This window comes from Pieris brassicae, chromosome 8, assembly GCF_905147105.1.
Source record: "Pieris brassicae chromosome 8, ilPieBrab1.1, whole genome shotgun sequence".
Classification (NCBI taxonomy): domain Eukaryota; kingdom Metazoa; phylum Arthropoda; class Insecta; order Lepidoptera; family Pieridae; genus Pieris; species Pieris brassicae.
Window position 1 is genome coordinate 2824277 of NC_059672.1, and position 25696 is coordinate 2849972.

The window sequence follows — 25696 nt, forward strand, 5'->3', positions numbered from 1 at the left end:
TTTTTATATATTAATAAGCATTTTCAGAATTCTAAATGCGCGTGCGCAGTCAAAGTCAAAGTTAATATAGGAAGTAATAAAAAATCATTGCAATTAGTTAATGATAACCTTAATATTTACGTTAAACTAAGCAGTTTTGAGACTTTGTTATATGAATTTGAAAATATTGTTGTGGAAAATATAAACTACTTAAGTTAGTCGTTAGGGCAAGATTCAAAGACGAGACTTATTCGTAAATATACGAGGGCTATTGTTTGCAAAAGTCCACTCTTACTCTACTAAAGTCTGTGGAAAACAATTTTAACATACCGAAATTACTTCTAGGTACTGAATAAAATATATTTTAATTACACACACATACAAACATTGAAAAATATCGAATCTTAAAAGTTAAAAGTATTTTTGTAGTTTTTTAATATCAAAGAATGTGAATTCAGATTTTTAGATTATAAGAATAAAGTACAAATAACAATTCGACTTTACCTCTCTCAGTGATTTAGCACAAATAGAATATTTTTATAAGCATTGTATATTGTAATTAAGGAGATAACCAGCGAATTGATATTTTACCATTTATCAAAGACTGATATTGAATCTCGACAATAATCATGACATACTCTTTTTATGCATTTATTTTTATATAGAATTAAAAATAGATTGGTCTTGTTTAATTGTTTTAAAATCTCACTGGTACTAATTCTAATCTTATTAAAATTTAGTTAGACTATATATAATGAATCAGGAGGTTAAAGTTAGGATATAGTAAAATATGTGTCCTTAACACATTTTTACTTTCGTCCTTGGTCAAAAAAGTATATTGAACTAAAATAATTTTGTCCTTGGCATATTTGAAACTAAAAATGGAAGCATAAATTTACCTCAGCGACTTTCAAATATTTGGATAAAATACTAGAAAAGTAATTGAATCGTTGATATTATTGTAATTGAGGTTTGTGTCATCAGTAATGTTCAAATGTGTTCCTGAGATGTCGGATTAATAACTTATTTTATTACCTTAATCAAAATCATAATTTTTAACTTATGGCAACTATAGAAAGTCGATGTGATTAATTCCACCTCATATTATAACTTATAATTATATAATTATAAGTTATATATTATATAATTATAAGTTATATATTATATAATTATAAGTTATATATTTTATAATAATATAAGTTTATATATATTTGATTAATAATCCACAGTTGTGCCAATTGTAAAACTTTATAGACATATGAATTATCAAATCCCGTGCCATATAGGCTATATTTTGTAGTGACTGATTTTTAAATTGTATTAATATTTTTGAAGTGTCATTTGTGGATTCGTAAAGATAGGTTGTGATTCATTTATTGTGGATAAAATGCTTTTTGTAAATCCAAATTGAAACAAATATTTTGTGAATTTTGTATTAGGGTTATACAAGTCTGTACTAGCTTTAAATTTTTATCTTTACACCTATTTGTAAGTTCTGTATAATAAACACCCAAGTCAGTAACATTGTTTTATTATTTCATACACTAATTTTAAAAAGATATTTGGTTTAGATATATGAATTAGAATTTATTGAGACAGTACATCAGCAGGTTACATTTATAGTACCATAAAAAGTAGAACTGTGTTTATCTGAAAATTTGCTATGATGAACACAAAATAAGCATAATAAGATTATGATAACCTAATTTGTAACTCCTTCATACAAAAATATTATCAGAGTTAAACAATAATCTTATCTTAGCAAACAGTGGTTCTGAACCAACCTTTATTTACGCACGCTCGCAAACCATAATTGATCTAACAATGGTAACTGCTGGTCTGTCATCACATACAGGACTGGCACGTTTCCAGTGAGCTATTATCAGGAGCTACCTAAACCACAACCAATACGTATAAACTAACGATACCAACCACCACTGATATACAAGACATCGACAAACATGTAAATTACCTAACGTCCCTACTCCTGACTAGCTTTGAACAGTCGTGTCCCCTTACCATACCAAGGCGGGGGGGGGGGGAGAGACATAACATAATAGAGCAGGTTATACTCGGTTACGCACTTCTTCTGCTTGCTTCTTGCTTCCTAGCAAGAGTGCTGGAGACACTTCTCCACCAGTATTTAAAGCAACAACCAGGCAACCAGGGTGAAATCATGCCTCTCTAGTGAGCCCTATCACTCGATCGGTTGTCTTATAAAGCTCGCCAATTCATTTACAAAAACCGATGTAGAAACATGTGAACTACAGATGGCACACTTTCCGGATTGTATAATTGCCAATGACCAGGCATGGCAACCATATTCAGAGAGAACCACCACGTGCTCAGACTGGAATGTAGCTCACAAAATAATCACTAGTGAAGAAGTAACTTTTAAAGTACCTAGTAAGCTTTGAAAGCAACTTATGTGACCTCATGGGAAAGGCTTTCAAAGTGATTGAGAGATGGTGCAATGAGCACGAGCTATCTGTCAACCCATCAAAAACAGAATTAATACTTTTTACAAACAGGAGGGTTCTTGGACCGCACAGACTTCCAAAACTCTTCAACACTGAACTCAAACTTAAGAATGAAATCAAGTACTTAGGTGTGATTTTGTACAGTAAATTGCTCTGCAATAAACAGCTAGAACACAAAATAAACAAAGCAACGATCGCCTTCTATTAATGCAAAAGATGCTAGGCGTGAAATGGGGCTTATCGCCTAAAATAACTATATGGCTATACACTGCCATAATCAGGCCAATGCTAGCCTATGGTGCCCTGGTTTGGTGGCCAAGATCAGAACTTCAAACGGCAATCACGAAACTTGGATGCTTAGAAAGGCTTGCCTTGTCCGCTGCTAGCGGTTGCATGAGAACAACTCCAACTGCAGCAATGAAGGTAGCCCTGCAGATCGTACCTCTGGACCTACACATACAGCAGGAGGCAGCACTAGCTGCCATCAGACTTATGGTATTGGATCTATGGCGAAAAAATCACTAGGGCAATAGAGTACCAACCTCTGATAGCTGCACCATGTGATAGAATAAATAACCAACTAATATTTAACAGGAAATATCATATACAACTGAGAGAAGAGGATCATGATCAGTCGCCCCTGAATGAGCTATGTATATACACTGATGGATCAAAAACAGGGTGTGGCTCAGGCGCTGGCATGTTCTCTCTCGATCTCAACATCAACATACACCTACCCCCTTAGGTACACAGAGCACGATTTTTCAATATGAATGTGTTGCTCTAACCGAAGTAGCCAGAGCCGTACAGCGGTTAGGAATTAATTTTGACTTTTGCATTAAGTTCATATCCCACAGTGCTGATGGCGCTCGGAAACAAAAAGACAAACAGCAAACTAACACGAGTGTCACGAAGCACTGGAGGCAATACGTCTAACCAACAGAGTTACCTTGCATAAAGGGACACAGTGGTTCTCTCGGCAATGATGCTGCCGACGAGCTTGTGAGAAGAGGCTTCGGAATGATGCCTGCCTGATTCGCCAGAAATCCTCTGAACTCCAGCATCAACGATGATCGCGAAATGTGGATTGCAAACAGTCCAAAATGGCTCTGTCAGCTGTGAACCCGCAACTGACAAAGTGACTTCTAAACCTAAATAGAACCAATCTCAAAACAATGATAGGGACAATAACGGGCCATTGTCTCCTTAATACATCTTTTTGTCCTAGGCGCGACAGACTGTTTCAGCGCAGAGGAATCAGTCACCCACGTAGTCCTGGAATGCGAGGCTGTGGCTAATCAACGTACAAAAATCCTCGGAACAGTGAGGTCGAAGCCTGTGAAGTGCCCGGGAGACTTCTGTGCTTCTGGAAGGAGTTAGGCTGGCTAAATTAGCCAGGACTTAACGCACAAAGGACCAATTACGAGTCTAAGTGCGGAAAATGAGTCCACCTTACCTACCTAACATTATCAGTGTTTAAGTAACTCATCTGTCATTGAAGTTATGAATTATTCGTGGGTGGAGATTACTTATAATATCAAAAGTGGATTGTGTTGTTTTAAATTATAGTTCACATTTATAATTTTTTAAACTAATGAGTGATATGAATTAAATTTAGTTCAAAAGCATTGTGTGTAAGATATTACGGGCATCCTTCAGTAAATTTTTAAATTAAAACAAAGAATAAGATTCACCGTTTATTGAAACAAAAAAGCTTTAAGTACAAGTTTAATAACAGTGAATAAAAGACACATCTACCTACTCTTAGGTAATAACTACAAAAATTCACAATGGATTGAGATGCAAAATCAATGTAAAGACAAAACTTCAATTTAATTTTCGTGGAACAAACAGCAAAGGTAATGTGTACTTAAAGATCAATGTTTGCACCAAGAAAATTAATTTGCAGTAATTAAACTAGAAAACAAAAGGAACAATTCAAAAATATGCTTATTTATTATTCTAATCACAGGCACAGCTTCGTGGCAAGAATAAATGAAAACACTGTGGACGGCGAACTATGTTAAATAAACTAAATTACATGCAAAACAATAATAAATAAAGTAAAAGATCTGAAACAAGTCAAGCTTAATCTAGGTCAAATTGCACGAATAGGAATGCATTTCTTTGGCTCTTAAAATAAATTCGATTAAGCCCTGAAAACAAATTTTAAAATAATACTGTACACTAGTACATGCAAATAAGTAGTATCACACACTGCAGTCTATGTTAATCTTGCTTTTCTAATATTTTTCTTCTCGGCTTCGGTGAAACCCAGGATATTTTCTATAGCGTTCAGGTGTCCCTGATGGTTTTCCGGGTCCGTAAGGAAGTAGTATATCGCCGATTTTAGGAATTGTAGCGTAACTTCTGGGTCAACGTTAGACTTGGCGCCCTTTTGTGACTCAACGATACGACGGTACATTGCCTGTGGACCAGAAATAAAAATAATACAGAATATAAATTTTTACGTTCTGAATTATTGTACATAAATAAATAACAATAATATGGATGACAGGAGTCTGAGCTTATGAACCAGTAGCGTTCATTGGCAAAAAAAAAAGTTATATACTAGAAATATAACCGAACTTTATTATACATAGTAATTATACTTAATTAATAAATCTATCTACAGTCTACTGCAAGGTCCTATGACAACAAAATTCTAGTTTGACGATTTTTTAAGACATTCCGTTGTCATATTTCCATGCTTACAAATAAATCAGACTAAAAAAAAACTACACTACAAAAAATTATTCATGTTTAATACCTTAATCTTTCACCAAGTACCAAATAACCAAATGAGGCTGTTTCAAAAAGCATGCAAAGCTAATAAAAAATATTAATTTAAGCATGTTAGTGCCTTAACCTAAAAAATTACCCCATATTAATTTCGTGGGCACATTTTAAAAAAACAATGTACCTCTGTAAAAGTACACATAAAAGAAATGTGCTAAAGCATAAAGGAATATAAAACAAGTGATCCGATTTCTCTCTATGAATCCAACCTTTCTCGCTCCTAGGACCCATAAAGAAACAGCCTCCTTTGCACTTAGAAGTACTTGTGATGCTGTTCTGTCCGTTGCGAATGCTGTATCCTGTAATGCACTACAGTTTAAAGCGGGTCCAGTTAATGCAACTACGGGTTGTTTATGAAAGACAACTCGGGTATGGTTAAAAAGCTTAAACTACATTGTCTCAAGATATTTCCCTAACCTTACGACAAGTTTGGTATTGGAAAGTGTAAGTATTCGTATATTTATAAAGTTTTGTCAAAATGTTAAAGTTTAGCCATACTCTTTATGTTAAACATCTATAGTTATGTTGAACATCAACGATGAATACAATGCTTTAGTTCCTTATGAGAAATAAACATGCTAAAACCCAGAGCTTCAGATCAACATACCTATGAGATCCATACAAAAAGCAATGAATCTCATATTTTTATTGGCAATCACTGAAATGAAATTATAAATGAAGATGTTAGTTGAATGTGACGAAAGACTCACTGCAAATATAGCTGAAAGAATTAGAAAACTTACTCGGACGTTTTCGAGCTCAGTCTGCGTAATCTGTAGCTGCTCTAGGAGCTCTTCAACTGACACACGGCTCAACTGATTCTGAGACCCTTCACCATCAACTTCCTGAAATTGAAAAAAGATGTATCAGGAAAAGAAGGTGCATACTCGGCTTTCAGAATCAAAACAATTGAATTTGTATTTCATTTCCAGTTAGTGCATATTATTCAAGTTATAAACAAAATATAAGATTCCGGTATGTAATCAGTGTTTGGCTAGGTGGACACAAAGCAGGTGATGTTATTATTTTCACTCTATATTCTGCTTCCACAAGAAATTAAAAATATCATTTATGTTCTAAAATATTATACTAATGTTTGCGAGACTATCCGTATAATATAAACTAAACAGGGATGATGCAAGCTTTTCTTCTTTGGTTCATTAATAGTCTAATTATAGAATAATAATGGACACTTATCTAACCTTGTCAAACTGAAACTTAGCTGCTTCCATTCCCTTATTATACATTTGCAGGTACACGGCTCGTTGGCGATTCTCCTCATCCTGAAGCTGCCGGCTGGCTTCCTCCAACTGCTTTTCTAAAACATGGATCCTTTCCTTTGCCTGTTCATAATTTGGCAGCAATTCACAGTATCTTGTATTCACATCAGCCAACTTCTGCAAAAGGGCTTCTACCTTGTCATTATGAGCTTTCTTCATTTCCTGAGTTTCACCCACATGAGCCCTCATTACATCTTCTATTTTCTTATCATAGAATGAAATCAAACTACGCCTTTCTTCATCGCTGTCCAGTGATTCAGTCATACAAGATGCGTCATGCATTAACATATGAACAGATTCTTTAGAGTGCAATGAAGAGTTTGTTAAGTCATCAAAGTGTCCCGAGTCTGTAAAGGACCCCTGCATTTCATTCCGACATCTGGTTGGTGTACTGTGGTCTTTGAAGGGACTGTCCACGACATCATAAGATCTACATGTATCTTTAAATCTGACACTTTGCTCCTCAATACCCTCTTCATTTTCTCTTACAGTAACAATTTCACTTGAGTTTGATTTCTCATCTGGTGAAAACACCGAAGCTTTATAAAGCCGTAGTTCAACAACTTCTTTTGTTAGTTGAAATATTTCACTGTCCTTCTTATCCAAGTCCTGTTTGGCTTGGCTTAATAGGCTTTTTAGCCGTCGGATTTGCTTTTGTGCGCGTTGTGTTGGTGTAAGGTATTCCTCTCCAGCTAGGCCAGCATGTGATGAACAATGTAACACATAACGCATGGACCTACCACTGAATGTCGTACCATTAAATGGTGCATACCCGGCATCGATTGAGGCTGCCGTCGCTGCGCTACCATAACTATGCAACGAATCATCATCTGGCAAATCCTCTGGAGAGCCAGGGGGAGTATTAGCAGAATCGGTCATACTCAACTTTCTATCAAGACAGTCCTGCATTTTTAAACAGGACTTTTTGGGTCTGATCTGAGAATTTGCATGAAACGACTGTAAAAAGAAAACATTTAGAGGTTAGTCAAGTATATTTTCAAATGTAGAACAGTAAGTGAAGCAAAAAGCTGCAGCCAAAATAGGTAATTAGATATGTATGTCAATGAACCCTTTGCATCGGTCGACGGCTTGTTTGCGAGTTTGCGTAGGTGCATTTGCATTTCTTGGTGCCATATTGTAGCATGCAAAATGTTGTTTTTACTTACTTGACTTCTAGGACGATGGCTAGGCTCAGGTAATCTGGAGCCATCGCTTCGCTTTGAATTTCCGTTTTCCGTGATTACTGGAATATATTTTCTAGCTAATAAAGGCGAGCGCTGCACCATTTTCTCACCGCGCAGCCGCAGTGAAGCGGTTCTTCGGAAATTACCGATGTTTCCCGCGCCAAAAACGTCGTCTTGGAACTCCGCGATTCTTCGAGTATTATTTCTGCTCATTATTTATTTTAAATATTTACATTGACGAAGCGTTCTGTAACAATAAATTAAAATACCAAAATATAAAAACATGAATAAAACTTGTTATAAGAATCAAAATCACGTTTTGTCAATTTGAAGTTTCATAAAAATCCGCAAAATGCAAATACACTATGCAAAATTTTGACGGTGCCACGAACAAAAAAGAAATTACGAAACAGAGTAAAGAAATATTATGTAATAGTATCTGATACAGATTATTTATACTATCGATTCTTCTTACTTATTATTTTATAAATTATTTTGTTACTTAATACCTACCTACTACACATACCTTAAAAATGTTGCAAAAACTTTAGATTTATCTAATAATGATCTACTTTTTACTTTTTTGTTGTAAACAACAATCAACAATCACTTATCGATTTGCGATAGCCGCCGATATCGTATTATCAATTTTCAATTGAATAACTAATATAGGCAATAGATGTCGCATTTTGGGAATCAGTAAACGATATAAACTATTTCAATTGTGTCTTTAACTTGTTTATTTTTTAAATTCTTGACTTATTCAATTTGTTTTAAAAAACATGAAAGTATTAAAAAAATATTTCTGAAGTTAATAACAACTGTAGTTTTAATTCCTATGAAGAGTAACGAATTTTTAATTTCTTCATTGTAATGTAAAATAATTTTCTTAAATGAATAATCCACACAGAAAAGTAAATTTCATAAAGTAATGACTCAATAATGTCCGTAACGAAACATTTCAAGGTTATTTCTTTGTTATTAACTCTGGTTATTAGGTTGTTTCATTTCTACAATGCTAAATTACAGAAACTTTAACTTACAAAGAATATGAAAATGTGAATATTATGTAATATTTTTCTTTATTATCTAGTGGGCTTCATTTTTGAAAACTGTAACATGCACTTAATATATATTGTGTGTCGAAAAGGCCAGATTATGGTCTTTGTATAAATAAATGACATTGTGATTTTATTAAGTTACGGTATTAAAAATCGAAGCGACTGAGCAGTGTTGGCGTTGTGGTTTCAGATTGATTCATCCCCGAGTTCGTAGGTTCAATCCCCAGCTGTGCACCAATGGACTTTCTGTCTATTTGCGACTTTAATATTCGGTCGAACGGCGAAGGAAACTTCGACGGCGTGTGTCAGGCACAGGAGGAGGAGGAGACTCTGAGAAATGTGCACTTCTAGGGTAAACGTAAGACTATGGCTTTTGTTTGTTTTGTAACAACATCTAAATGATGTATGACTTGCTAAAGCCAATATATAGTTCTTATATGTTATATAAATATGTATTGCACCGAGGTATAATCCATTCTCATAGTGAAAGTTGTTTGGTACATGTTTTATTTATGTTTAAATAAAGAAAATGAAATAATAACCCAGTGGCGCGGGTAGCATATTTTTTTCCTTTAGTAACCGTACAAAGTAAGTGTTATTTACGGACATGGAAATTATAATTTATACAATTCAACCGCATTACCGTTTTGTTTAGAGTCGAACACTCGAACGTTTAGTACTGCGCACAATAACGAAGCTGATTCAGCATTAAAAATATTCATCCGCGTTCCCGCCGAATTTGGCTGTGTCCTGGAAACGAGACACAGTTGTGGACCTGTTTCCAATACGCCTATGAAGTTTTTAGGTACATGGTACATTGCAACAGCGTACGATGGCGTGATATATTTTACTTAAATTTATGTTTTTAATAGGAATTATCTTCTTTAATTCTAAATATCTTTTGACAGCACAGACAGAAACTTGTACAATTGTCTGAGAGTGTTGTATAATAATCAATACTTCAGCTATACCAGCATTCTTGAACGCAAAATGTTATTTCTTCGTGAATAGTTGCCAGTTAAATGATACGATAACAATATCGATAGTATAATTTGTGTAGTATATCCCCTATGTAGACATTAGCTGAATTTGCGCAGGCATTGCCGAACAATGGCTAGTCGTATTAGTAATTTTACGTTAGTTTTGTACGGTTCGTTTGTTTCAACATTGGCGTTACAACTCGTTACACAATCGAGGCTTCTCACAGAATGAAGAATGCAATACAGAATACATGTTTTTGCCCGCATACAACGCTGTTATGCAATAGAACAATGGTTTAATTCAATTTCATCACCGCAAATCAATGTATTTTCGCACATTTCAGTGCGGTTTTGTATTCGACAAATTGGTTTTTTCGTAAGCGATTATTAATCATTTGTCAAACCTAGTTCAAGAATTTTCTTTTTCTTTGTTTGGAGCTTAACAAAAGTCAGTCTCATCGGGTAGAATTCAGAGGCTTTATATAACTATTAAAATACGAAAAAATTATGTACTTTTGAGTAAAGTTTTATGAACAAAATCGCTATTAAGAGCTTATAACAAAGAGCTAATTTGTTCTATGACAAGCATCTTTAAAAACTTGTTTTGTTATAAAAAATATAAATACAATTTTATTAGTATTAGATAGATAACCTAAAACTTACACATGATATACCTACTTCCTTCTAACACAAACGAGTCAGCTAAACCACAAACTGAAATATTATCTAGTACTTTGAGGTTGAAACAAAGTAGGTTAAGCCTGAGGATAGATGCATCAAGGCTTATTGTATGCTTATTCAATACTAAAGTGTTATTTTTGTGTATATTACTAATAATTTATGTTATGGGCTTTCACTAGTCGCGCAAGAATGCACCAATAACTTATTCTATTGCAATTTATATTTGTTCATATTGGAGAAATTAATATTGTTTGTCTTGAATTATAAACATAATTTAAATTACTCCATCCTTCTGTGGAGCATTTCAACAACATGTGGAACTCGTTACACCAAGCTTTCAACGCCGTAATTCTGTAGCATAAGTTTATTTAAACAAATCATGATAAAATAAAATAAAAAAAATCAATGGCGCTACAACCTTTTTAAGGTCTGGGCCTCAGATTCTGTATCTGTTTTATGATCATTTGTCAATCTAATAGGCAAGTAGGTGATCAGCCTTCCTGACACACGCCGTCGACTTTTTGGGTCTAAGGTCGTGCGGTTTCCTCACGATGTTTACTTCACCGTTCAAGCTAATGTTAAATGCGCACATAGATAGACCACTGGTAAAACCGGGGATCGAACCTACGATCCCAGGAATGAGAGCCGCACGATGAAGCCACTAAAAAAGGCAATGTAACTTATACTTATAACTCACATTTCTAAGCTTTATTCCTCAACTCAAGCCCTCTACTTGGTTAATACTATATTTACCAATTATACTGGGTGGGTAAATAAAATAAAAAATAATTAATCTTTAACAGATTTAGACACTTGTAGTGTGAGTATTTATTATATATAATAATACATAATTACACTTCTGATACCCAAAAGCCCTCTGTAAGGACATTTACTTGCCCATAAAACAAATATCATTACACGGAAATAGATGCAATATCTGTGGCCCCACTGGATATTTAAAATATTGTATGAATTACAGATATATGTTAGGTATTGTTATCTAATACTGACAGCCGAAGCCACAAGATCTGGCCGAACATTATTCAAATTTCCGAAGTGAAATGGAGCTAGGTGGTACTATAAATGAGATTTGTTTTAATATAATGGCAATAGTTTTAATTTTCAAGTAAAATAATGACATTAATTATTCGATAGCAATTGCCAAAAAACATAGACAACATAGAAAAAAGAAAAAAAAAATGGTACTATAAACCTCCTTTTTTAAAAACGACACACAGGTTTTAGGACACAACTGTCATAAAAACAATTGGGAACACGGGCCTAGAAGCAATACCACAACGATTCATTTAATTAACTCGTCTCGCAACGTTCTAAGAAAGAAATCGCTCGATTTCTCGACACGTTTTCTTAGGGTAGAAAGGATTGACGTCTGTCTTATTCTTGTTTGCTATATATTGTATTATTGTAATGGTTTTCTTCAAATTAAGTATGTAATATATATACGTATATGTATATACAAAATAGTAATTTGAACCTGTATCACTACGACGTCCGTCGTTCCACAACTGCGCGTTTTTTTAGGGCAGTTATTGACGCGCATCGACGCTATATGGAAGAAGCTGCCCACTGAAGTATTTCTAAGCAACCAACTTAGGTTCAAGAAAAAAACGTACCAAATCTTAGAAGGCCTGCATTCACGAGTCCTCTGGCATTGATAGAGCCAATGGGCGGTATCACTTAACATCAGGAAAGCCTCCTGCCCATATGCCCTTGTTCTATAAAAAGAGCAATTGACAGTTTTATTGTCTTTTTCATTCTTCAGTTTTATGACAACTATCATACTAATCTTTCCACGTTAAGAGATTCTTTTTTATTTATTTATTTTGTTAAACTTTACCACATTATACATAGTACTAAATCTATGGAATATTTTACAAAATCTTCCATGTAAAATGTATGAGAGTTGAAGTAAACATAAGTTTTACATGAAAAAAATATAACTTAAATAAATACAAGATAAAATTAGCACACAATAAAGCTTTTTTTGGTGACTCAAAATCGATAGCACCAATCAAATTTAGAAATACAGTAAGTAGTATTACTAAAATATACGATTTGCTCGAATTGCGTTTTTTTTATAATTATAAAAAATGTACTCGAGTTTCACGACCTTTGAACGTTTCGTAAATTTATAGATTTTAAGAGAACTGTCAATATCTATAATTTATTTATAAAAAGATTTCTCTATTAAGCCAAATCAAATCAAGCACGACTAATTAACTCAATTAAAAGTAATTAGAAAAACATTAATAATGAGATTTTAATTCGCATTATTGAAACGTGATTTCCGCATCTGTGGCTCATTTGTTTTTTGCTTACACAATGTAGGAATAATTAGGTAACTATGTTTATTATTATTTACCTTAAAATATATAAAATATTTTATTTATTAAACGTCAACGTTACGTTAAACGTCTGCAGGCTTCAACTTATAAAAGTTGACCCATAATGGGCAGATATTGTATTTTTATCCGTCCAAAATATGTCAAGGCAAATAAGAAAAAAAAATGTTTGTTTATTAAATATAATTTGTGAGTCTCTGTTATTTTTGTCTCCGTTTCCTAAAAAAATTAACCTCCTTTTTGTAAAAACTATATTTATTTATTTGCGCTCTTTTAACAAAAGCACTATTGCCGTCAAATTATATTTAAGCTGTGATGGATATTGACAGATGAGTACTTTAGTTAAAGTCAGTTACTATGTACAATTTTTTTATATTTATTGCGTCAGGATTATATATTTTAGTGATCTATATGAGTCTCGTACATATAATTTTAAATAACCTTTGTTATAACCTACTTTGAAAATGCAGTCACAGTAATAATATTGTTATGTTGGTAGTTTAGCGTGTGTTTATTAAGCGAAACTGCTATTAAGCTACTCTGATACTTATCAAACGATTAAATATTATCTAAATTATAGTTGCAAACAAGAACTGTCACTAACAAGACACTTTGTTTAATTTTCTTAGTTAGAAAGTCGGAACTTAAGTTTTAAGGTTATGATTTAGGAACGAGACAAGTCAAATATGAATTGGGTTTTGACATGCAGTAGTCATAGTTCGTTTCTGCCTCGTTTCTGAATATCATAGATAAATAATTGACAATATAGATTGCAATAACAAGCGACACTTTTCAAAAAATTTGAATGCGTAACATACTCTCTGGAATAATGAAGCATCATCAACGAATCGAACTTCGTTAAAGAAAGGACACTACTGGCCTAAAGGACCTTGACAGCTTAGTTCGCTGTTTGGCGAACGTAGCTCGGCCTGAAGGGCGGAAGCTAACTGAGTTCGCTATTACAAATGTGTTAAATGGTTTAGTAAGTTTTTAAGCCAACATTGATTCTCATACAAAATTCGACGATAGGATCATTAATATTTACTGCATAAAGATCTCAGGTCTAGGGTCAATATACCTTCAAACACCATGACCACTATGGTTATGGTCTAATCTCTGTAGCAAGATTTTGTAATTATTACTTTGAATTTATAATGGCGTCTTGTACCAGACAATATTAAACAATTTCAACGGATTGAACGTTGATTAAAAATTAAATTGAGTAAATCAGTCTTATTGCACCGTTTTGACTAGACGCTTTTCACCATAGCGTTAATAGAAACGTTGTTAGAAAGAGACGGAAGAGTACTCATATTAAAAGAGAACAGACTGATTTAGTTTTTATGTTATGGTTAAGTATTAAAAAGAGGGGCACAGGTTCTAATTCCTAATTTGTGATTAAATACCATTGAAACCAAAATATAAATATACTAACCAATGAATAACGACTCGAATTCAGATTACATTGTTTTACTAAAACATTCAGCTATTTTCAAACGATAAACTTCGATAAGAGATATTGAATAAGTACAAAAATTACTAACCATGTTTTTACGTTATGAAATAAAATGGCCATAAATATATACCTATATGTAGTAACATAATGTTTTGTATTTTCCCTAGTAGGTAGTCCCTTTGTAACTATGTAGATATTTGTTCGATACCTATCTCAGGTAACATTTCGATAGTATCAAAATACTTTGTGTAGTTTGGATAAGAAGTATTAAAATTTAATATTCAGATTGATAAAAGAATTGTATACAATTAAAAATCAATACATTTATGTACACATTTGTATATTATTTAGAAATATAATAAAAAACTGCGCATTTACATTCGTCTCGGAATGAATGATGAAAATTTGCAATCATTTGTATAATATTCACTTTTGAAATAAGCAATAAAATTAATGAAATGAATTTAAATAGAACCTTAGCTGTATATAATAAACAATTATAAATAGTAATCATGATTTTTATTGTGTGTCTTTAATATACAATCTTTTTTATTTAAACCTCTTTACTACTAAAAAACGATTTCAATTAATGTATTTTTTTATATATTTCAAATCTTAATGTTATTTTTAATGACAAATAAATATCTCAAACTGTAACTCTATTTGAAATTGCTTTTAAATTAATATTGCCTGTTTGGCTAACTTGAATTGTCTAATCGTATTAATATTGAATATATGTATCGCTAAATTATTATTAACAACATTTTAAATTAATAATCAAAATTATTAATTAACAACAATTAAAAACTATCAATCCGTAATCCAAGCATTACATAGACTAATATTTTGTATAAGTACAGCTTAACTAAAAAAACATGTTTTTAAATTACAATGCACTAATTTTTAGAACGTAAACCACGCGCAACATTTGCAATTTTAAATGTTTATCAAGGTTATTATTACATCCGTTTAGCCGCAGTTCAAATAAAATTTAATTGAAAATTGCAAAACTAGTTTGATTTTTTGTTACAAAAATACAATATTTTAGTATTTACTTAAGACTGTTATACGGTGTATCGAATTACTTCACATTTTGCGTGAAAAGATTGAAATGTTTCTTGCTAAATTAACAACAGTTGTGTAACGGAACGCGGTTACGAATATTCGTTTAATAAACGACATTTTTTCAATTTAAACTAAACTTTAAAGTTAATAATATTTTTTACTTACATATATTAGCGCCGTGCGCGATATCCAAAACAATCGAATCTGTCAAATTCAAAACACATTATCACAGATTAAATAGTTCGTACAATTCGTTCGCGCATAGTTCGATTTTAAACATCGCAAATTACATAGAGTACCTTTCGCGGTAACTTTTACACTATGAATGTTGCGAGTTGGCGCGCTTCGTGTCACGCTAAACGCTCCCGTATCGCAACTTCGTACCAACACAGTACAACTGTGATGGAGAGCTCCGAAAAAAATGGTATCAAATGTCAATTACTTGTTACAGTTACACAAATTATATTTTCTTGTTACGTCACAAAATGCGCGCACTGCAGTTGAACCTTGCGTGGTTCACGAGACACTGAGCGCCATCTTTTGGTTCGTGATTATTATTATTATGCTGTGTTAGTACGCCTATAGCTCTAGTTTAAATTTTGGATTGTGGTTGGATGTTTAAGGCTGGAAATTATGTTTCATAACCACAAATCACTTTATTGATTGCATAGAGATTTAATTGTACTATTTATAATAATTATTTAATTTTGTCTAGCTTAGTGGATAACGCACGTCGTCAATTAAAAACCTAGGTTCGATATCCAGTGAAATAATAATTGTTTCGGGTTAAGAAAAATAGTCTATGAAACCGATATAGATATTTTTGTTATATATTACAGAAATTCAATTATTCATTCTCGTTTACGTTTTGTATGATGCCTGTATCATTTCCTCGAATGTTACAAAATATGTATGTAACACATAATTGTGGACCAAGAACTATAGCATGTGAATATAACGTAATAACTAAATCCATCAATTTCAAATTATACCTTACAATGGTTTGAAATTACGCAACGTATAAAAACTCTTTTGTAAAAAACTGACGGTGAAAAAGTAAATTTCTATAGTTATCATCTATAGTCTCTGCATTGCAGTAGGTTTGTCATAAATAAGCAGTGTAAAGACTCCTTTGTTTCAGCGATGTGTCTTTGGTATTCGTTTGTGTGAAAATCAGAGTACATACAAAAGTCATACTTAGCCTTAATGATTTAAATCTTATTGAAGAATATATAAACGGACTACATCGTGATTCCCTGTCACTTTTTTAGGGTTTTCAGGAAGAACTGTTTTTTTTTCATTTACATCTCTTTTTTACTTGTTAAATTGTGATGTAAACAATTTACTTTGATATTTATAATTATTTTTTATACAACCAAATACACGAGATGTCGGTAGAGTTTAAGATAAAAATGAGTTTTATATATATACATTTAAATATGTGGGATTCATTACAAATATTGACAAAGCCCTTCCTAATTCCAAATCAAACACTAAACAAATATAGTTTATCCAGGCTGACTGAAAAAAAAACAGAAAGTTAAAAAAGAAATTAGAAAATGAATGATTAGCAACGATCGGTATTGTTTGGCAACGGGCCAATAGGCGAACGGAAAATGGCGGCATATTTGCCCACGCAATTATTACGACATAGTCTGATAACGGTGAAATGCTGGTTTTTGTCCGCGTCGTTGTATGGATATAACCAACAAAAGCTTTATTATTTAAAATAAGTCTAAGTTATATGAAATCGTTTATTTATTTACACTTCGTTACACTACAATATAAAAATCAAATTGAACATAATTAAATCAAAAGGAGGGCAACTGGCGGCCTTATCGCTTTCGAGCGATCTTTTCTAGGCAACCACTTTGAGTCAAGAAAAAAAAATGTATTAAATTACATAAGATAGGCAAGTAGTGCAAAATACATGTTATAGTATATATATATATGAAATTTAAAGGAAGATAGAGAAGGAGCTAAGCGAATAGGGACGGGAAGTGAATTATATAGCCTCACTGCAGGGACCTTAAAGGAATCGCCAAGAAAGGAGGAGTTATGAGATGGGATTTCAAGGGTATAGTTTCCGGAAGAGCGTAAGCTATAGTTATGGGTTTATTGATGTATAGAGTTTAAAATTTCACCACGTTCTATTAAAAAAATTGTTACGCTGTGGCTGTCAAATTATTTAATTATCTTCGTAGAAGTTAAAGATCACTTCCGTGTAATGCTCTCAACAGGCAGATGCCTTTATAACGTGGAAGAGTATTTAGATCATAAGTTTTGACAACAATTGTTATTAACTGTTATTATTATGACATCATGATAAATAATATGACATTTGCATTTCTATTTTCGGTCTTTTTTTTAAACATATTTCTCCTACGAAATAAATAACAATTTATCCTGTTCTTTTTAGGTTTTGGTATTTCTTTGGTTGGAATAGTTTTTGAGAAGACAACGCCATTTAAGAACCATTACAGATTATTTATAAGCAACTATAGAACGTAAATAAGCAGTGTTGGCGTAGTAGCGAAATTAAAGAACTGTCACTGAATAAATTCAAAGCCCTTGTTAAAAGCAAATTAATTAATAAAGCCTTTTATAAATGTGACGAATACCTAAATGATCCTAATCCTTGAGATTGATTTGCTCCAGTTCAAACCTTTTGTATTAAAAACTTGGCGATTGAAAAGAGTGGCGGAAAGTTTCTTGCCAGTTCTTCTTACCCGCTCTACGCCCTTGACTTGCGAACTGGTTGTAAATGTAAATTTACAGTTAATTTAATTTGTTTTTCTTGACATTCATAAGTGTACATGTTTACCTATATGAATAAAGATATTTTGATTGATTGATTGATTGAGTAGTTTCAGCCTGCGACTCTCATCCCTGTGGTCGTAGGTTCGATCTCCGGCTGTGCACCAATGCTATTTCTTCTATATGCGCATTTAACATTCGGTCGAACGGTGAAGGTAGCAGATTGCTTTAGATCCAAAAAATCGACGCCGTGTGTCAGGCTGATCACCTACTTGCCTATTAGATTGACAAATTATCAAAAAAAATATTTTTACAAACATTATTATCAACAAACATAAAAAGGTTTTAGTGCCACAGATTTTTTTGATAACAAATTGTCATTTTTATACTTTAAGCTTAGATAAATTGTTGACCCTTCTGTTGACAAAATGGCGTCGCACTAGTCTGTGACGCTACGTCACGTTGTAAACACATAAACAAATTTAAAGTTTTGTAAGTCTAAAACTTCACAATTATAAATATATTACAAACATTTTCTTTTTATACTACCATAGTAAATAGTAAAGTAAAATTAGCCTATTAACGCCACAGAAACCGCAAAGCACAGTTTTAGTTTGTAAAACAACATTTTGTTTATGTTCGTTAATTTCACATTTCATAAATTGCTTTGTTCATCAGAAATGTTGAATGTAATAATAATTACGTGGCTTATTAACACAATTATTGCGTTCAAACAGATTTCATCATTTAAAGTATGTAATTGGTTTAATTTATTGAGCTAGCCCTGGCTTTACATGGCTGGAAATCGCTTTTATTAAAAAAATGGGGTATAGATAATAGAAAGAACAAAAATGAACCTTACAGATAAAGATATAATTGTACCTCTTTATATCCGTATAACTAGTACAGATTATAAACTACTCCTTTATGGAGGAAGTTTGAGTATATTGGAATGTTAATTAGGTTTTGTCTTATTATAACATATACATCCTTTTTTAACACTTACAAAACAAAAAGTTTTTTACCAAATTAGAATGGCGCAGCGACCCTGAACGTTTTAGTAGTTAAATGGAATGCTGTAAAAAAATTACAAAACATTTTACATTAGGATTAAAATAGATTACGTGATGAACGACACTAGCACGATGTTCCCGACTGTGACTCCGCGACTCTCATCCATGAAGTGCGAGCCCCGGCTGTGAAAGAATGGACTATTTGCACATTTAACACTGGCTTATACAGGGAAGGAAAACAAGCAAGGAAACTGGCATGCCTTCCAAAAAGACGAGCCAAATGGCACAGAATGCTGATATTTCGGATACGCAATTTAAATAGAATGATTACGAAAAAGAGGTTTGGATCTCCTACATTATAAAAAAAAACAATGGCGCTACAACATTTTAGGTATGGGGCTCAGATTTCTATATCGTATTAATTTGTTTTAAAGTAGGTGTACCAGCCAAGGCTGTACCTTTTGTTCACTTGGCTTTTCTTAGTTTTATAAGCGTGACGATTTCCTAAAGCCTCGGAGTTACGCCCCAAGAGTATTGCCAAACGCAGACACTTTCTTCTACATTACAGTTATTCCTTTCATAGCAATTAACTGAATCATGGGAGTTACACCCCGAGACGTAGGCATTCTCTTTGACTGTTAAATTGCATTCACCCGGTACACAGCACTTAATTATTTCGCTCATATTCTATTGTTATACATATATGTCAATATAGAGTTGCACCCTGAAGCCACTAGGCCAACACTGCTGACATTTTCCATATAAGCTGTTTAATTTTCTGTATGTATTTTATTTTATTGATCTGCTTCCGTTTAGCACCAATTACGACCACTAGTCAGCAATTATCTATAGTTTATTGTTATTTAAGTTAAATAAACATACAAGAAGTAGTTGAACGTACCAGTTTCGCAACTACCTATTACGTGATAGTAACAAAAACAATTGACAAACGTCTCCGATTTCGATCACAATTTCTTAATTCACTTTCCGCATGCCTAACTATTGAAAATATTACGCATGAGCAGGCATTTTGAATAGTACGAGATTGGCAGCGTGCTAATCACGGGTAAAAAAAAAACTATAATCGAGAAAAAACTTTGATTTATTATACGTGTAGTTCGCATTACTATTTAATGAGAGGGGGTAATATCCCTGGATACTATGGCAGGCAGGTGCAGGAAAACATCGTGTGGAAACCGGCTTGATTTTGACCCAAAAAGTCGACGGCGTGCGTCAGGCACAGAAGGTTGATCACCTACTTGCCTATTCGATTAAAAAATGATCATGAAACAGATACAGAAATTTTCGACCCTAAAATGGTTGTAGGGTTGATATATTTTTATTTTACTATGGCTGGGAAGTAGTTCGGAAAAAATAAAATATTTATCGTAATCCAAATAATATCATACTTTCTATTCCTTTGAAAACAGATACAAGATATCTCAACAGATAAATAAAAGATTCGCTGTTAAACGCTAGTAGATTGTCTATATTGGAAATGAAGAAAGTGTCGATGAAAAGATTTTCTTCCTCATACAGCTGTCTTACATAATTGAACAGCTTTCTATACGTTATTTATAAAATTATTTAATAGGTTTCATGCAGATCATACTTAACATATACAATTAAAAATAAGATGTAAAAAAAACGTCAATTTACGCGCGACAAATGGCAATTAAGGATTTCGCGCGTTTAAACTGGTTGTTTTTGACAATTGTTGATGGTAAAAGAAACGTTATAATATGCCCTATTTAACATAAACACAGCGACGCCCTGTTAATAAGGAACTCTACAAACGCTATGTTACACAAAACTTAATTTAAGGAGTTTGAAAAAGTACAAAATTTTATATGATTATTACGTAATACTTAGTATCAGTTGTAGAATAAGAGTTAGTATAAATGTGGTTTACCAGAAATAGGAAATTACTAAACCTTGTATTGTTTAGTATTTTGTGAGCAAAAAAAAAACAAATATATATATTTCCCGCTATTTTATTACAGAGTATAAATTGTAAACGCCATTAAGAGGTTTTCCCGCCAATTGTGTAGTTTTTTTACTATTTAAAACAACCAGTGACAATTTACTATGGTGAAATGTTTCATTAGCTTAAATGGCTATATTGTGTTTCTTAACGCTCTTGTAAAACATGGTACTAGGGCTTAAAACTTGGCCAAACCGGACTGACAGCCTTGCAACTGTCGAGGCCACTTTTTGTGCGTCAATTAAATGGCCAATAGTCGATACCTTATTGCAAAAAGCTACAGCTTTATAAAGCGACGCGCCCTTTGGAGTATGACTCAACATTTAACATAAAATTGCTTTTATGTTTGTTCGTTTGTTATCTATGGATTTAAAAAAAAATTGGCTTGTAGATGCGTTATCTGTTAAGAGTATATTTATAACACATATTTTAATGATCCGATGCAAAGTATCATCAGTAATTGTTAGGAGACGTACATTAGACCAGATTTTAATTAACAGTAGATGTGTCCTACTAACTAACATAATCATTGCCTAGTAAATAGCTAAATGTTAGTGAAGCCTATTAGTTCTAGGTAAAGATTAGTTTAAAAAGGGTATTACGAAGACATCCATACATAATCAATATCCACATCCATAATAATCCAGTACAATTAAATGAAGTTTAAATTAATTGTAGTAATTAATTATTTTCCAATAAAGTCAACCACCTCAACCGGCATTATGAGTTCAAGGTTCGTCCGTTTCTCTCCAGTAAGCTGATCGTATCATTAGTGAGGACGCCACCTAATTCGTTTACAAATACAATTAAATATTAAAGCAGAATGTAAACAGTCACAGATAAAAATTACGACAATATTGCATGAAGAATTTAATCAGCCTGTCATTTTACATAATTTTACGTCACTTGATTATTCAAAAATAGAATAACTGTCACATAACACCGATAGATTCAAGCGTATATTGACGTATTGGAACATTGTAAGTTGCCTTTAAACGCTTGAACGCTCGCTCTCTCTGATTTCTCTGGCATTTGCATGCCGGTGCATACAAAACCAATTATTAACTGCATCAGATAAGATGGGAATATGAAATTAGATTATCTAAAGTATCTATAAAACTATATTAAAAGTACTGGTCATTATTGAGGTATTTAGATCGTTGCTTGAGCGAGAATATTATTTTTCGACACTTGTTTCTTTATTTGAAATCCAAAATATAAGACACCCCTTGCATAATACATAGAATGCGTTGTAATCCATAATTTGAATTGACTATAATTAAAAGGCCGACAACACACTCGAGCCCTCTGGAATGGAGTCCCGGCAGCGGATGTTATCACTTAATATGAGGCGAGCCTCCTGCCCGTTTGTCCCGTTATATAAAAATAAAGTTTTCGCTCAAAGGTACAATTCGTTTCTGTGTGAAATTTATAACGAAATGCAAGTTAGGTCCCAGACATATACATCAGCATTTTGCGATATAACGCGCTAGTATCAAGTTAAACTTTCAAGAACTCCCAAACTTTTGTGCAGAACTTCAAAATTTGTCTGGACACAACCACGTGTCGTACTGACGACAAAGTAGTATTTATTTCGTACAGCTAACATAAATTATTAACAAAAAACAATAATATTAAATATATAGCCCAAAATGGTGTACATGATATATACAAAATGGTTGACAATTACGAATTTTTTGTTTATAAAAATTATTAATTACATTTAACTAATACCCAACCTGTCGTGTGTTAGTCAGGGTGTGTATGTGGGATGTGCTCATGATGCAGTTTATTTAGCGCTATGGATATTCTTAATACTCCTTCTAAGCATATTCCGTGATCGCTTAAAAAAGTCGAGGCATAAAAAGTGGGCGATATAAATACGCTAGGTACATAAAATATATCAAATACCCAATATATAATCAATATATTTGCACCTTGTCCGCCCCACATACCGTTTGGGATTATGGGAATCAAACTACTGGTAGGCAGGCACTAGCTGTAGCTGTAATATAAACTAAAACGGTCCGTTAAAAATGTAAACATTTGAAAGTGTTTCTTTGTATCGTCCCCATTTGCATAAGATGTGTGACTCAACATTGTTTGTCTGCTTACTTATCTGACATTGACCTCGGATGGCTGTTAGTTCTTTAATTTGTCATCTCTCATTATTTATTTACACTTCGTTGCAAGTTATACATTTAAATAATGATGTAATAAGGCCGCCTTATCGCTACAAGATATACAATCATAGACAATAAACGGTTAAATATAAGAAGATTCTTTACTCCAACTTCGATATTGTTCCCTTTGGAGTAGATATCCTTGGACCGTGGGGTTCAACTGCACAGGCGCTTTTTAAACATTTAGGTTGGCGCTTGGTAGATAGTTCCAGTGACCCCAGAACTGTTTTCCTCGCTCAACGAATAAGTACAGTAAATGCTGCCAGCTCTTAAGGTACACTGCCACAGGGACCAAACTTTTCAATATTTGTTTTAATTAATTTTTATCATTACTATGTAGGTTAAAGAAATTGTTAATATTGCAAATATTATCCATCTGTGTGTTGGATATAAAATAATTACTTAGACAAGGAAGGAACAACGCAGTAGAATCAAAAGTGTATTTGGTACGTATGGCCTTAGCGTACAAGTATCTAATACATTTTTGACTCATTCTAGCCATAAATTGATAAATAAATCAGTGGCGCTACAACCTTTTTTAGCTCGCGGTCTCAAATTTACGTACATCTGTTTCATGATGATATGTCAATCTATTAGACGATCAGCCTCCTGTGTCTGACACACCCTGTCGACTTTTTGGGTCTAAGGCAATCCGGTTTCCTTAACCGTTCGACCGAATGTTAAATGCGCACGTAGAGAGAAAGTCCAAGTGCACAACCGGGAATCGAACCTGCGAGCTCAGGGAAGTCGAACGCTGAAGCCACTAGCCCAACGATACTAATAGGCATAGCTGCCTATGATTTTCTATAGTAAAATGTCTTTATTTTATAAACATCTGTATCGGGATTATTCTAATAAAAAAGGCTTTGAAAAGGTTCTATTTTCCTATTATTATTTAGTTTCTTTCGACTAGTAATCTAAGCAGGAGACATGCACTGCGTCTATTTTTAATCGAGCACGGTCTAGGGGCAACGACCTTGCAGCCTGTTAATTTTAAAAAAGTCAATGCGCTGGCCTTAGAGCAGTTTAACGTGGACACGATGTTAAAACATTTATTAGTTCTCATAAAACTCTTAATAAAATCACATTTTCCTATACATAATATTGCTAGAACACTTGGTACCTAACAGTCAATGAATGTCGTGTTACAGATTAGTTTAATTTATGATACAACTTCATTAAGAAATTAACACAAAAAGAAACACAATTGTTCTTCTTCGACATTACTCTATTTTTTTTTAAATCTAAACGCCATTATCCAAATATTGAGGAAATATATTGTCGATCCGAAACTTTTATTCAATACTCATACGTTTGTAATTTGCGTGGAGAGTTTACCGTATCCACGGGATGAACAGTAAATGTTTGAGAGGAAGCCCATGAAGATTTCGGATTGGATTATTTTTTTATTTTTCGCAAATTTGCCCATGTTTTCGGATTGAAACAAATACAACAATTTAAAAACTGACCAGCCACTTTTGCGTTATTGGTCTAACAACCCCGACCTTGCTTTATATAGTAAGATATGTTTAGAACATTTACAATGTACATGTAGTGTACAAGAAATCTAAAGATAGCGACATATTAGAGTAAGTGCATGATATAAAAATAGAATATGATTACAATATGAGGAATTCAATACAATAGACGTAATTAAATAAAAAGGAGGACAAATGGCGGCCTTATCGCTTTCGAGTTTTTCCAGGAAACCACTGTGTACAAAAAGTGTAGAAATACAAAACATATAGTTACTTAGACAAAACTACTGGAACAAAACAGAGCAATTTATGAAACAGGACAATAATAAAAAAAGGACATACACGATAATTTCGTATGAAAGTTAGGGACGCGATGTGTATAGGTAATAGGGACGGGTATTCCACAGCCTCACTGCAGAGACCTTAAAGGATTTACCAAGAAAGGAAGAGGTATGAGATGTGATTTCAAGGATATAGTATTCGGAAGAACGTAAGCTATAGGACTATATAGCTATGGACTCCCAAAAATTGTTTTTTTTTGAGATAGTCGTTTTAAGCTTGAACCGGATCTTGAGAATCACGAAATGGGTAACCAGCCTAGCCGCTTACAGAACACAGAGATCTGTCATACATTCTTAGACCGATTATAAAACGGATACAGAAACTTTGGAGACGATACAGTTTATTATGCAATGCCTAGCTTAGATCCGAAAACCAAGAATCGGCGTGGTCTAATAGCAGAAGGAGAAATTAATTTGTTCAGTCTAGTATATTGTGCCAGTGAGGTTTTAGTGCCGTTGGGAAGAAAATTCTAAGGAATTAAAGGATACTGTAGTTAAAGTACAATTTGCGGCTAGCTTAACGGCTAATATAAATTCGCATATGAATTATTTTTGCTCTCAAGTACGTCTTATGTAAATATGTTATCATTGTGTCGAAATAACAGGAGAACC

The 25696-nt window shown here is 33.2% G+C and overlaps 1 protein-coding gene across 4 annotated transcripts; it reads right to left on the reverse strand.

Moving 5' to 3' along the window:
• Nucleotides 1–4143: 4143 nt before the first annotated feature.
• On the reverse strand, nucleotides 4144–15793 carry LOC123713240 (protein quick-to-court). 4 transcript variants are annotated; one of them, XM_045666821.1, is made up of 7 exons: nucleotides 15494–15793; nucleotides 12079–12180; nucleotides 7705–7969; nucleotides 6461–7495; nucleotides 6002–6103; nucleotides 5468–5557; nucleotides 4144–4887 (listed from the first exon to the last, which is right to left on the reverse strand). In XM_045666821.1, the coding sequence occupies exons 3-7, from the start codon at nucleotides 7933–7935 to the stop codon at nucleotides 4684–4686; spliced, it is 1662 nt and encodes a 553-aa protein (XP_045522777.1). In that variant the 5' UTR covers nucleotides 7936–7969; nucleotides 12079–12180; nucleotides 15494–15793; the 3' UTR covers nucleotides 4144–4683. The 4 variants fall into 4 exon arrangements, with proteins under 4 accessions (XP_045522777.1, XP_045522776.1, XP_045522778.1 ...); XM_045666820.1 differs by lacking the exon at nucleotides 12079–12180 and having other exon boundaries at nucleotides 15494–15792; XM_045666822.1 differs by lacking the exons at nucleotides 12079–12180; nucleotides 15494–15793 and adding an exon at nucleotides 8249–8316.
• Between the last annotated feature and the right edge of the window lie 9903 nt (nucleotides 15794–25696).

Coding starts and splice junctions, on each gene's coding strand:
- LOC123713240 (XM_045666821.1), bottom strand. CDS start 7,935: ATGAGCAGAAATAATACTCGAAGAATCGCGGAGTTCCAAGACGACGTT. Junction 5,558..6,001: donor CTGAGCTCGAAAACGTCCGA/GTAAGTTTTCTA, acceptor AGTGCATTACAG/GATACAGCATTCGCAACGGA. Junction 4,888..5,467: donor GGGTCCTAGGAGCGAGAAAG/GTTGGATTCATA, acceptor TCTGGTCCACAG/GCAATGTACCGTCGTATCGT.